The following is a 14,768-nucleotide window of genomic DNA, read 5'->3' on the forward strand; positions in this document are numbered from 1 at the left end:
CGAGGACTGATTCTTTAGCCCATTTGTTGTAGAATGATTGAGTCATACTGCACTGAATTTGGCCATTCACACGATATGTCTGCACCAATTGCTATTACCAGCATTGATCTGTAGTCTTCAATACTGTGGCAATTCAAATGCTTCTTCAGATAATGCAAAGTTGTGAGCATTCTTCCTCCACCACCCACTTGGGTGCTGCATGACATATTCCAGCCACCCTCAGTCTGAAGAAGGGTCTCGACCCGAAACGTCACCCATTCCTTCTCTCCTGAGCTGCTGCCTGATCCGCTGAGTTACTCCAGCATTTCGTGATACCGTCTGGGAGAAATGGTTCCCACAATCCAAGCTATCCACACTCCCTATTAATGCACATTACTTGTTAGCAAAAGCCACGGATATTATTTTCATTCAAAATGTGCATGCTTCTTGTTTATTTTTGAGAATGGTTGAAGAGACGAACATTTTGGTAACATTTACCTTGATCGAGAAATGCAATAACTCGAGCAACATGTCCTGGTTTGTATTCCAAGCATGGCATGAAAGGGAGAGAATGTTGAAGGTGATACGCCTTTAAGACGAATCAAACGGAAAGTAACCTTTGGTTCACTGCCAGACTTGCTGAGCCATACTTCCACTTCGCTAAAGATTTTGAGTCTCTCTCCTGCCAAGTTCGTTATGATTTTGCTCCCAAAAACTGTTAAAACCACCAATCAGTTGCCAGGGTTCTGAAAACCGATGACAGGAAGAAGGAACTTTTCCTCGGGTAATACATTCAGCCGTTCTTGTTGCATCTTGAATTATTTTTTTGTTGTTGCTGCAGGTAGAATGATTTCTGCTGTCATTAGAAGCAATGTTCTGTGTGCCGTTTGGTAGCTCTAGATAATGTTTATTCTGCCATAGTAACTACATTAATGCAGGAGAGATAACAACCACAGAATGATGATTATTATCTGATCGGAGTAATTCATTCATCCTTTTCATCCGTTGATCTGGATTACAAATGCAACCTGTTTTTCTGTCTCAGTTAAGTGCTTGTCGAAAGCTGCACATATTTAGTTTCCCATAGTACTGTATGTTGAACTCTTGAATGATCTAAATCACTCCTGAGCGCCACCCAGTGGCCAGTTTAAGAACCTCTGACACTACCTAACCGCCGACTCTCCAATGGGAAATGATATCTGCCTTGCGACTGGAATGGGAAATCAAATGGAAAAAGAGATGAAAATAATTGTGAGGATGGAGTGGGTGTAAACGGCGTACGTCTCATTTTGATTTAGATAATGGTCACCTAACAATGTAATATTGAAGGTCCAATGGATTGTTGGGGAGATTTGGGGGACCAGAATAATTCCAAAATAATGGGTTTAATTTTCCAGATCAGATGGGAGAAGCTGAGGTTTCTCTCTCTGAAGAAAACGTTGAGAGGAAATTTTGGCAGTTGTGCACATTACCATGATTAGTTTAGGTGGGGGTAGATAGAGGGAACCTGTCCCTAGTCATGGTTGGTTCAAAGTCTGAAGACGGGTCTCGACCCGAAACGTCACCCATTCCTTCTCTCCAGAGATGCTGCCTGTCCTGCTGAGTTACCCCAACATTTTGTGTCTATCTTCGGTTTAAACCCGCATCTGCAGTTCCTTCGTACACATGGTTGGTTCAAGGTTGAGGGGCCTTGGATTTAAGACTAAATGAAAGATAGAAGGCAGATTTGAGGAAACACATTTTTTAAGCAGAGGCTAATTAGCATTGTATTTCCACCACTTCTACTTGTGAATTCCAATTTGTCAGTGCATTCAAGAGTGAAGTGGCTAGGTCCTTGAAAGGGAATTCAAGAGAGTTTATAAACCTGTGGAGAAAGAGCAGGGGAATTGGACTGATGGAATAACTGTTCCAGGAATCATAATCGTCTCGGTGGGAAAAGTGGCCTTCTCTTGAGCTGGAACAAAATTTCAGTGATTTCTTACTCAAATTGGTCTTGCTCCTTAGATCTAAAGGACAGAGTTAATGTGAATAATAACTTGCATTTGCTGACAGCAACAGCTGATATTTACTTTCCCCTTAAGGCTCTTGCAGACTCAGGAAGTTTGAATCGAAGTGGAAGAGACAGCGGGTACTGTGATATCTGGTGCGCGGAGCGGACGGAGCCAACATCGCCACAGTTCACGCACAGAAGAGACGACTCGTTCGATAGCTTGGACTCATTTGGGTCAAAGTCTCTCACAAGCCTTTCATCCGAAGTAACTCTAAAGGAGAGTAGCGAAGGTAAGGCAAGGACACTTTGCTGTCGTCTTGAAGTGACAGATGAATGTACGAGAAGGAGATCACAAATTGGTCACCCATAAATGTCTCTCCTGAGTGAAAGAGAGGGCTTGATGGTGGGCCTTTTTAGAAGTAAAATACAAAGTCAGTGTCGATGCATAGAATGCAACTAATGTGTTGTTCATAGTTGTATTTTAAGCGCGACATGGACTGAAATTCCAGGAGACCTGCTTGGTGAGATTGGAATAGCAGTATGTTTCAATCGTCCTTATATGGAATGCCCTGCCTGATTAGATGAGCAGAAAGCATTTATCACTTGGGTGAAAATAATTGCTGCTCCATGGAGACTTTCGCAGTATGTTAATAGATTTCCAAAAAAATACCGTGTCATTGGTTACTGTCATTAGTGTGTGAACTTCTGGAAGGAACGTTCCACATAAATCTTTACAGAAGCTGCAACTATCAGGCGATGGCAATGCACATCTGAAAGCACAAAGCTGCTGAAATTTGAATGCCCATGTCAAATAATTGTAAAGAATCACCTTTGTACAATATTTTTCTTTTAACTGGAGATCCACCAATGTGAAGTAGTAACCCAGAGATTAAGATTTAAATAGAAATTAAAGCAAATCCTGTTCATTGCAGCCACAGAGTTTAATTTTTTGGGGGGCGGGGACGGGGGGAACTGTGGCACAGCGGTGGAGTTGCTGCTTTACAGAGGCAGAGACCCGTGTTCAATCCTGACTACAAGTGCTGTCTGTACGGAGTTTGTACGTTCTCCCAGTGACCTGGGAGGGTTTTCTACGGGATCTCCAGTAACCTCCCACACAGGTTTGATGGTTAATTGGCTTGGTAAAATTGTAAATTATCCTAGTGTGTGTCGAATAGTGTTATTGTGCGTGGATCGCACGTCGGCAGTGACGGTGGGTCGAAGGGCCTGTTTCCGAACTGTATCTCTAAAACTAAAAACAACTTAATTGGATTAAAATATAGTAGCAGTGACCATAAAACTACGAGGTTTTTGTAAAATCTCATTTTAATGCGATGATGGTTCTTCAGGAAGTGCCCGCGTAGTTTTGCCAATGCATGGCCCTAGCGGGGTGGTTGACCAATGTGGTAACAATGTGTTCACCATTCATCTAAATGGCAGCCGGGAGCGAGTTAGGAATGATGGCGGGTTAGGAATGATTGGCATCCTGGTATCCTGTGTGTGTAAGTGAAACGTCCTCCTTTTCTCATTTAGGTGGTGGGAGTGATATTGGGTCCGAAGATCTGAGCAGCAAGTGGGTGGATGGTCCAAAGAACAACATGTCGCTTCGCAATGTCTCCACATCCGAATACAAGCCCGCTCTTCCCTATAACCAGTTCCTGCCATCGAAAAACAAGCCTTCAACCTATGTGCCCGCTCCACTGAGGAAAAAACGTGCAGGAAGAAATGAGGACAATAGAAGAAGTTGGGCCAGCCCAATGTTTACTGAAAGCGATGGATCATTATCAAGGTAATTGGTTTTAAAACCTTGTGTTTTTATTCTATAATAAAAAGTGTTTCTCTGTATGTAGGTGAACACCCTGCTAAACACTGGAGACCATGAGAATTTAATGAGCTTTTTACGCCTTTGTTCCACATGTACTGATTTCACTGCCTTTGTTCCACTGACTTATAAAATCTACTAATCACAGTGATGACAATCCAGCTTTATGGAGGATTTTTCCACCCATTCTGTTCAAAAGGTATTTCCAAATTGTGATGAGCTAAAGAGATTTTATTTCTTAAGAATTTGGACTTTGTTCTAGATTCTCTACTGGAAGAAATAATTATGCCACATTTTCTTTATTAAATCCCTCGATGATGATAAATTGCGGGATACTCATGAAGTAGCTCGGATGAGGTGCCAGCTAGTTAATGACCTCTATCACATCATCATCTACATGGTGTTAGAGATGTTTTGCCCTCACTCCAACTCTGAGGAGCGGAATTTGCACGGGGTGGCTATCGAACATCAGAATTATTGGGATTTATACAGTGTAAGGTCTTGAGATAGATACATGGTGATCCTCGATGATTGAGGAGACCAGAATCAGCTGCACACAAACATTGCATACACACATACATGGCCATGCCTACCCATCCATCCCCATCCACACCACAATTCCTTGCCTGCTCTATCCCTTCCCATAATGACCTCCCCTCCCACTCGTCCTTCTCTCTGTTCACTTGCCCCCTTTCCCCTTCCTTTTTGTCTCGATTCCCCAGCTACCTTTACTACCACCTCCCTTCTCTCCCCTTCCCCTCCCCCTCACCCCTCTCCCTGTGTGTGGGCACCTGCTATCCCCCTTCACAGCTACCTCTTAATTGGTGGTCCGCTGCCAGAGCCTTCCACTCAGTCGCCATCATCCACTCAGCGCGTGCAATGATCCTAGGACCCAGACAGCCCCTGTCTCCCGTCCTGCCCACTCGTGCACAGGGCAACTCGATTGGATTCACTCCTGCAGATCAGACTTTGTCAGAAAGTATTGAAGGTTAAATGGTATTCACATGTTGCATATCAATGGAATCAGACTTTGTTTAATCTTGGAAAAATATATGGAGAGAAATTTGTCTTTGTTGTTCTCCATTTATTTCCTGCAGATCTGACCTATTGAATTCTCTTGCAGGAGAATTCATGTCTCTAACGTTGCTGTATTGCTCTGTAGTACAACAAAATTTGACCAAATCCAACTTAATATGACTTTTTTTTAAAATCGCTTAATCTATGTTTCCATTGCATCTCCACATGAGTGTGAAAAGTAGCACGACTCTGCTCCAAGTTTAAGTTATGATTGAAGATTCGGGGTGTGAATTCTGGTTCTATTGAGTGTAGAACTTATGTGGGGAAGGGTTCCATGCATCCAGATCACACCAGTGGATAGAGCAACACCATCGATTAGATTATTAATAAGGCTTTGATAATGTTTCACAAGCCATGAGCGGTTAGTATGAGGGAAGAGGGAGAATTGTTTCAGGCCTGCCTTGATGACCATGTTGCTTCAGATCAGGAAAGTAGGAACAGGAAGTTCAAACCACTGGCGTTTGAAAAGCATAAATCAAAAAGCACGAAATGAGACATATGCCAGGTACTGATACAACTACACTGCCACACGATGCTAGGCATAAATTTGAGCATGTTATTCTGAAAATAGGTGTGCATAAATTAAACTTCGGTAGTAAATAGACAGGCGCGTTTTTCTAAAAACTCGTAAATCAAGCATGTGTGTAAAAGGTGAGGTACCTGTATTGAGGATCAGAGATTGGCCACATGACCAATGGAAATGGTGTCTTCGGAGCGAAGCTGGTTAAGAACGAATTCAGGATATTTGCCTTTGTTAGTGACGGCGTCGAATATAAGAGAAGGGAAGTTATGCTGTGACTTTACAAAAGGTTTGTTGGGCCACAACAGGAATACTGTATGAATTTCTGATTGCCACATTATAGGAAAGATGTGATTACACCCGGGAGGGTGACACAAAACGCTGGAGCAACTCAGCGGGTCAGGCAGCATCTCTGGAGAAAAGGGTTTTTCGGGTCGGGACCCTTCTTCAGAAGATTCACCAGAAGCTTGCCTGGGTTGGAGTGTTTCAGTTATTGAATAGAATTGAACTAAAAGACACAGCATGGAAACAGGCCCTTTGGTCCACCGAGTCCGTGCCGACCATCAATCACCCACTCACACTTGATCAACACGTTAGGGGCGATTTACAGAGACCAGTTAACCTACAAACCTGCATGTTTTAGGGATAAGGGAGGAGGCTGAAGCACTCGGAGGCAACCCATATGGTCACAGGGGGAACATGCAAACTCCGCACAGATGGCACTCTGGGTCAGGATTGAGCCCAGGTCTCTGGTGTTATGGTGCAGCAGCTCTACAAGCTGTGCCACTGTGACACCACTTGTGCAGTACTAAGTACCGGATCGGATGGATTTGTTTTCCTTGGAGTGGAGAAGACTGATGGGAAATTTAATAAAGGTATACAAAGTTATAAGGTTATCCACAGCGTAGATAGTAGGAAACATTTCCCAGAGCACTAATGTATATAGCCAGAGGCATAGGTTAATGTACAGAGTAAAATGTTCAGACGGCATGTGAGGAAGAATATTTCCACCCAGATAGTGATGGAAACCGAAAATGAACCTCCTGAGGGGTTGGTAGAGACACAGAAACTCACAACATTTAAGTATCAAAGTAAACACCCAAAACCTATGGACCAGTTGCTAGAACATGGGATCTGCGTCAATTGAGTGGTTCTCATGGACATGGTAGGCTGAAGAGTTTGTTGAGGTGCTGTATGGCTCTGATTCAACAACTGATGACCCTGTCATCAGTATTCTCTCAACAACGGCCATGACAACACATTTATGTTGGAGTAGTCAAGACTGATCAAAATCCATTGGATCGATTGGACTAATACTGATATTTACAGTTGACTATAATTTAGCAAGTGTTTTAAGAAAGCCATCCTTCCAGTCTGCTTATTTGAGACATTAAGAGAAAGTGCCAGCCTGAGAGTGCACGAAATGCAAAAAGAATTTAGAGCTGTATCAGTCAGTAATAGTAATCTGATTTCCTAACTGTAGCATATATGTTTTACACAGCCTCTCATTGCCTTTACTTTTGTGGGTTGTAATACAGCAGTGCATCTGTCTTAAGTGCAAGGGTAAGAAAATAAATAGAAACAGGGGGAGGTCATACAACTCCTCAAGCCTGCTATGTGTTCAATGAGGTCATGACTGATCCCGTGCCTAAGAGTACATTCCTTTCTGATGCACATATCCTCTTCGTGTCGGAAAATCCATCAAGCTCAGCCTTGCATATTTACTCAAATGACCGAGCAATCTATAGCCCTCTAAGGTAGAGGATTGCAAAGATTTACAGTCCTTTGGATGAAGAAGTGTCTGCTACTTTCAATCCTGAACAGACGATTCTTTATCCTGAGATTGTGCTCCTGGGACTTCTGGTAAGGGAGCTAGTTATCTACGAGCTTGGGCTTTCCACTGGCAATGAAAGTTAATATCATGATGTATTTATGTGCCTTCAAATTCTTTGTGTGTCTTCAACTTACAAGACAGGGTAAACGGTGAAAGGAGGTGATGCTCATGAGACATTATTGAACTGATGTGCTGCACTGAACTTTCATGTATCTGTTCTGCATTTTTGGAATCGCATTTTGTTTGTGCATTGTGGTTCAATCCAAATTATTTTACTTGAACTCAGTGGAAAAGAATCGACCGTAAACGAAGAAGAAGTTGCTGATGGCATTTCTTCAGAAGGTACCCCCACCAGGGGTGAGAATGGAATGCCTCAGAATTTGGAACTTGTTTCTCCTGGGACTGATTCTGGATCATTTAGCATGAGAAACGAGTTTGATCCTGTGGTGAATGACTTGGTGCACTGGATATCTGGTAAACCTATCCCATTTGCAAGGCATAAACTTCAGGGACTGGATAAAACCCTACCCACACAGACCCAGGAAGCTGCTACCTTGTCCTGTCATGTCACCCACTTGATAGAAGACCATGAGAAACCATGCAGGTCAGAAATGGTTGTGGCTTGGCAATGAGGTGCTACTTTTTGAGCTTCAGTGACTGATGTTTAACTCTTTTTTTTAAAAAAAGCTATGTTCCTTTGCATTTCATAGGCAAAACATTTCCCACTAGTCATCAATAATTCCTGCAATATTTCTACTTGCTTGCGCGTTGCATAACATAACCCTCTACATTCAGCTGGATTGGCATGTATAGTTGCAACGAGTCAAGTGGCGTTGAAGCGATGGCTTTTAACTAACACACGCGTGCAATTAAGTTAGGAGCTTGAAATTTTAAAAGAAAGCATAGTTGTGTGTCTGCTGTGTATATACTGGCAGATGAACCTTACTACAGTGGATGTTTCCGACAGCAACCAGCTTGGAGGGCCTGCTGCAACTTGCCCGTCACTTGGAGACGAGTCCTCTTCAGAAGATGAAACAGGTGCCATTCCAGACATCGGAAAGGATGACCTGTTTGCTCGCAAACTGAACCCAGTAGGAGCAGGGCCAGATGTCACACATGATAGATTTCTACCAAAGTATTGGACTCCCGAGGGAGCAGAGGGATGGAAACAGATACAGTTGGGGTCTCGGCGAAGGCCATGGTATAAACAGATTCAGTACATCAGGTTTGTTCTTTTCTGATCAACCTTATGCACAGTGTGGAGATTGTCACCTCAGAGTCAGAAGGTTGTGGGTTCAAATCCCACTACAGATCTGTGGTTACATAATTCATGCTGACAACTGGGTGAAATACTGAGAGACTGCTGCACTTTCTGAGGTGCTGATATGACATTAAGTTCAGTCCCCAATGTCCTCTCAGTGGGATGTAGATTGAAAAATTGCACAGCACTGACTTTAGAATTTAGAGATACAATGTCAAAACAGGCCCTTCGGCCCACTGAGTCTGTGCCGACCAGCGATCACCGCATGCACTAGCATTATCCTACACATTAGGGTCAATAATCGTTTTTTTAACAAAGCCAATTAACTACAAACATGTATGTAATTGGAGTGTGGGAGGAACCACACAGTCACAGGGAGAAAGTACAAACTCCGTCCAGGCTTCGCCAGTAGTCAGGATCGAACCTGGGTCTCTGGCGCTTTGCTTTGCAAAGGACAGCCAAATATGTCCCAGTGCCCTGGATTGTGTCTATCCCTCAAAAAAAGCAGGTCTGCATAGATTTTAATGCTATTTGCTGGATCCAGGTATAAGTAAATCAGCTGCAGTGATACATGTTTTACAACAATGAAAGTAATTAAAATGTGCCACCTCAGTTGTAAGTACCTAGCAATGTTTTGTGATCATGAAAGGTGGTGTATAAATACAAATCCTTTCGTTTCTGTGATACTTTTTCTCTTACTAAAATTTTCTTGCTAAGATTGGGCTCTATTTCTCATTACTTTTCTGACCTTTTTTCAAATTTTCTCTTTTTTCCCTCCACTGTATTTTGACAGGCAGAGAAATTTAGTGATATTCCTTTGACAAATTTGAATTGTTTTAATCCATTTGATTTGGCAGTTACATCCAATTTGTAGTTTAAATAATGCACAATTAAAAAAAAAAAAAATAGTTTGGCAAAGTTGAGGCAGGTGGAACTTATCCAGCATGCAAGCTAAGGATTTTTAATTGAAAGGGAAAGGGAAACACAAGATATTTAACCTCCAGGCTTTGAATGTTGAGTGATACTTATGGTTTGGAAACTACCTCTGGGTGCTTCAATATTTCTTTCACAAGTTATAGACTTCAAGTCACTAGACTGATGTATGTCAATCGTGAATATATTGGTAATTAGATGAGATAAATTATGCAGATGGGAATTTGTAAAATTGGGAAGCAATGTATACATTGGAGGAATTTCTTCTTGCTGCTGAATGTGCTAAATATATCAGGCAGCAGTGACCATTGAACACTTTGGTGTTTTGGTTCAACTGAAGTCGAAGAAAGTGGAATGCAATATGTGTACGTACTACTGTCTTGTTTAAAGGTCAATTTCCTGTCCTGCCTGCTTAAATATAGAATCTAGTTTAATTTCTGTCTGTGGATTTTAACTGTTTTAACTTCTTGACAATTTCTGCCTTCTTTCCTAATGTTTAATTTTCCTCTGCTTCTGTTTTTCCGATCCATCTATCAAATGCAGAAAGAAGCCATTTGAGTTTCCAGAGGATTTAGAATCCGATGCCAATCACTGCTCTCTCATCAAAGGCAGCCCTGAGCAGAATAAAATGATTGGCTTTGAAAATTGCAGTAGAAGCAGCGGTGCACAGCACCAAGTACAAAATGTAAAGTCTCTACCAGTGAAATCCCAAGGACAGGCAGAAGGTGCCGCTCACAACTTAGTTGAAACAAGGTTGATGCCTTTAATTACATTCCGTAACAAAATTGCACTAAGCTCAGAACTACTTTGCGCCTTATGTATAATTTAGTCCAAATAAAAATATATTATTACAGCAAGGTGCATTTAACAAGGCTTAAATTTAAGAGAGAAGCATGCAAAATATTTAATCGCTAACTAAATTGATATTTTTATAAACTGAAATTGCTTTAAGCTATGGTGCATTGCAATACACTACATTTCAGTCTGCATGATAAATTGAATCCATGTTTAATAGGAGATTATGGTTCCTTTTAAGAAGGATACCATTTGTGGTGGAAAACTGAAATGGCTGCTGCTTTTAGCAAATTGTAAATATGGTCTTCAGCTAACATGATAGTAGACATTGATCTATCATTCTGTGATGGTAAAATTCCAAGGCTGGTAGTCCTGAAGACATTTTGTTAATGCAGGTCTATTGCATTTTCTGCTCAAGTAAACTGCAAATATTTGTCATAGTGCTTATTCTCTATCGCATCCTTTCTTATCTAGTCTTGCTTGATTTGGACAATGCTTGGATTTTTATTTTTCCTGGACTTTTTCCAATAAATATTTCCTTTTATCTTTAAAAAATATATATCTCTAGCCTGTTTCCGCTCCTTCAAATGTTACACGCAAGTCCTACTTATTCAGAACTAGTAGACTTCTCTGTTTGCAAACCAAAGCTCGATCCAGCCGCGGGCCCGAGGATTCTCATGCAGAATAGAAATGCCTTCCTCGCTGATCATTCCCACTCTGGCAGTTTGGAAGATGAGGACGATGAGGATTTGGAACCGGATTTGGAAAATGACGACATGTTCAGTCGTAAAACCAATGCGTTCTGCGCCACTACCAGCTTGAAACCTTTTCACAGCCAGGAACAAAGCAGCTTTGGTTCCAACGACTCGGTTGAAAGACTCGTAGCTCAAGAAAGAAGAGACAAAAGCGTCATTCCTGATCCGGAAAAGGATGATGTGATCCTTAGGAAGGAACGTGATTCTCAAACCAAGCCACCGTTGCCTTCAGGTGCACCAGACATATACAATCCCATTCCCTTCCCAGATCTGTGGGCTTTGCCAGAGTCACTCCGTTCAAAATTCCTTTGTCCGCCTAAGCAAGGCTCCGAAGAATTGGAAGAATCGGAAAATGGCGAAGGTGCATTGCCTTGCCCAAAAAAAGATGATATGCTCTCTCGGAGAATGGCGCTATCTCAAGCTAATAAAGCAGTGCATTCTTGTAACTTTGCACCTGCCTCGTGCAGTGAAGAGGATTCAAAGAAGTGGGAGCAAATAAGGGAGGCCAGCAGATTGAGATACAAGAAGCGTCAGCTGGTTGAGAGGTTAGGGCGTGTTGCAAGTGTGCGTTTCATCCCTGCCTCTAAACCAAATGGGGCAAGTCCCTGCAGTAGTGACTAAGACGTGCATGAAGTGTGAACATGTGGAGTTTCTGTATCATTGATTTTTCTAGTATATAGTATTATGTACAGGCCAGTTTGACTTACTTGGTCATGAATAAACATAAGTCACCTTAACAAGCACTTAACTTCCGTCGGTTGTTCCAGAATTAACGTCTCAACATTTAAAAAAGAATAAGCAGCAAACTTTGATGCCTTGTCACTGTCATGAGTGGCAACTGTGTGATAAGCAGGAAGCTCAAATCACTCTCAATGAATTGTGGTTAAAAAAAACATGTTGTTGAGGGGAACGTTGTTTGACTGTATTAAATCCTTTTCATTTTATCACATTGGAGTTTCAGAAGCCAAATTCAAACAGATTCATCTTATGTTCATTTTCTCTCTGCCTCGCTAAAAGTATAACAAGATAGCAACAGCTCTCTTCCAGGTACATCAGTTACTCTGTAGGGTGATATTTAATAGTAAAACACAAAGTACTGGAGCAACTCAGAGGGCAGGCAATATCTGTGGAGGCAATGGATAGGTGACATTTTGGGTCCGGTCCCTTCTTCAAACTGATTGTAGCAGGGAGGACTAACATTTGTAGATCAGGAAGAACCATTTTTTATAAATGTTGTTACATAACTCAATCTGAAGGGTAAAAATATTTATTTGATTAGAAGAATAAAAGGGGTCAAAGTAGGAATTATTTTAACCATTGCATGAAATAGGAATACTTGTTGGAAGACTGTTCAGGGAATGTTCTTTAGATTACTCTGAAAGCACACCTGTTGGTATATTTTAGGAATATTAACATATTTAGTATATCCTCCTGCCATAATCTGAATTTCTACAGTGGATGTGAAAATAACTCGGTCAAATTTAAATGGGTATTCAACCCACCTGACAGTATCCTTGAATCCATTGCTGATACAGGAATGTATCTTCGAAACACAATTTTACTACTTTAGTTTGACATTACAAAGCAAAACAGCTCCAAGTCACTGATACCTGAAAAGAGTTGCAAGTTTTTGTGGACATAACCAGATTGGCTCTCACATTGCAACATTACTTCACATGCAATGTTTAATGCTGATGTGTAATTTGTATTGGAGTTGGGGTAGCAAAGGGATGGTTGTATTTCTGGAGGAAAGACACAAAATGATGGAGTAACTCAACGGGTCAGGCAGCATCTCTGGAGAACATGGATTGGCTTTGTTGCAGGTTGATACCCTTCTTTTTGGATTTGGATAGCAGTAAAAGGATAAGTGCAAGTCAGCATGAATTTATGAAAGGGAGGAATCATGCTGGACTAATCTTCTGGAATTTTGTGAGGATGTGACAAGTAAAATAGATGTAGTGTGGATGTAGTGTATCTGGACTTACAGAAAACCTTTGATAAGGTCCCACATGGGAGATTGGTGAGCCAACTTAGAGCATTAAATGGTATTGGGGGTAGAGTGCTGACATAGATAGAGAATTGGTTGGCTGACAGAAAGCAAAGAGTTGGAGTAAACGGGTCCTTTTCAGAATGGCAGGCAGTGGCGAGTGGAGTGCCGCAAGGCACGGTGTTGGGTCACAACTATTTACCATACATATTAATGATTTGGATGAAGGAATTAGAAGTAACACTAGCAAGTTTGCAGATGACACAAAGCTGGGTGGCGTGTGAACTGCGAAGAGGATGTTAGGAGGTTACAGGGTGACTTGGACAGGTTGAGTGAGTGGGCAGATGCATGGCATATGCAGTATAATAATGTAGATAAATGTGAGGTTATCCACTTTGGCGGCAAAAACAAGGAGGCAGATTATTATCTCAATGGTGTCAGGTTAGGTAAGGGGGAAGTGCAGCGAGACCTGAGTGTCCTTGTACACCAGTCACTGAAAGTTGGCGTGCAGGTACAGCAGGTAGTGAAGAAAGCTAATGGCATGTTGGCCTTCATAACGAGAGAATTTCAGTATAGGAGTAAAGAGGTTCTTCTGCAGTTGTATAGGGCCCTGGTCAGACCACATCTGGACTATTGTGTACAGTTTTGGTCTCCTAATTTGAGGAAGGACATCCTTGCAATTGAGGCAGTGCAGGGTAGGTTCACGAGATTGATCCCTGGGATGGTGGGACTGTCATATGAGGAAAAATTGAAAAGACTAGGCTTGTATTCACTGGAGTTTAGAAGGATGAGAGGGGATCTTATAGAGACATATAGAAATATAAAAGGACTAGACAAGCTAGAAGTAGGAAAAGTGTTCCCAATGTTGGGCGAGTTCAGAACCAGGGAACACAGTCTTAGAATAAAGGGGAGGCCATTTAAAACTGAGGTGAGAAGGAACCTTTTCACCCAGAGAGTTGTGAATTTGTGGAATTCTCTGCCACAGAGGGCAGTGGAGGCCAAATCACTGAATGAATTTAAGAAAGAGTTAGATAGAGCACTAGGGGCTAGTGGAATCAAGGGATATGGGGAGAAGGCAGGCACGGGTTACTGATTGTGGATAATCAGCCAGGATCACAATGTATGGCGGTGCTGGCTCGAAGGGCCAAATGGCCTCCTGCACCTATTTTCTATGTTTCTATGTTTCAGACATTTGTATTTCTGAAGTTACCAATACTTTGTTGAGGAGCAGTAGGTTCAGTTTTGTAGCTGACATTTGTGGTTGTTGAAGATAGACACAAAATGCTGGAATAACTCAACGGGGCAGGCAGCATGTCTGGGGAGAAAGAATGGGTGATGCTTCAGATCGAGACCCTTCTTTGTGGTTTTTGAGCTAGCTGTAAAGTTAAATTCTATTCTCCCTTGGGCAGACCATAAAAATTATGTACTGCGGCAGAAAGAAGATGGGAGGCTAGGGATATGGTAGCACAGTGGTTAAGTTATGAAACTCCGGCATGGATTATTCACCCTTACTCATGAGTGCAATTCCCACCGTGACAGGTGGGAAATTTAAATTTAAGTAATTCAGTAAATCTGGATTTTTTTTCCTCTCAAGTTTGATCTCGGTAAGTTTATCATTTAAAAAAAATCAATTTGATTCATTGATGTCCTTCAGGAAATGAAACCCTCCTTACCTGGTCTGGCCTAAATTTAAATCTAGGCTCACCAATGTGATTAACACTTAACAAACCCCAGTTTGGCAGCTGTTGAGATGGACAGCAAAATTTTGCGAGGGTATATAATCTTTATCCCAGAGCAGAAATGTCAAATGCTCAAGGG

General features: G+C 41.8%; 1 protein-coding gene across 2 annotated transcripts in view; it reads left to right on the forward strand.

The window, feature by feature from the left end:
* Positions 1-14,768, forward strand: part of LOC144595159 (LIM domain only protein 7-like) — a 210,896-nt gene that overhangs the window by 130,835 nt on the left and 65,293 nt on the right. For both annotated transcript variants that reach the window (XM_078402296.1, XM_078402297.1), the window contains exons 7-8: positions 2,061-2,259; positions 3,500-3,755. In XM_078402296.1, coding sequence (XP_078258422.1) covers positions 2,061-2,259; positions 3,500-3,755 — 455 coding nt within the window. The remainder of the gene's footprint in view (positions 1-2,060; positions 2,260-3,499; positions 3,756-14,768) is intronic.

Source organism: Rhinoraja longicauda, chromosome 7 (assembly GCF_053455715.1).
Source record: "Rhinoraja longicauda isolate Sanriku21f chromosome 7, sRhiLon1.1, whole genome shotgun sequence".
NCBI lineage: Eukaryota > Metazoa > Chordata > Chondrichthyes > Rajiformes > Arhynchobatidae > Rhinoraja > Rhinoraja longicauda.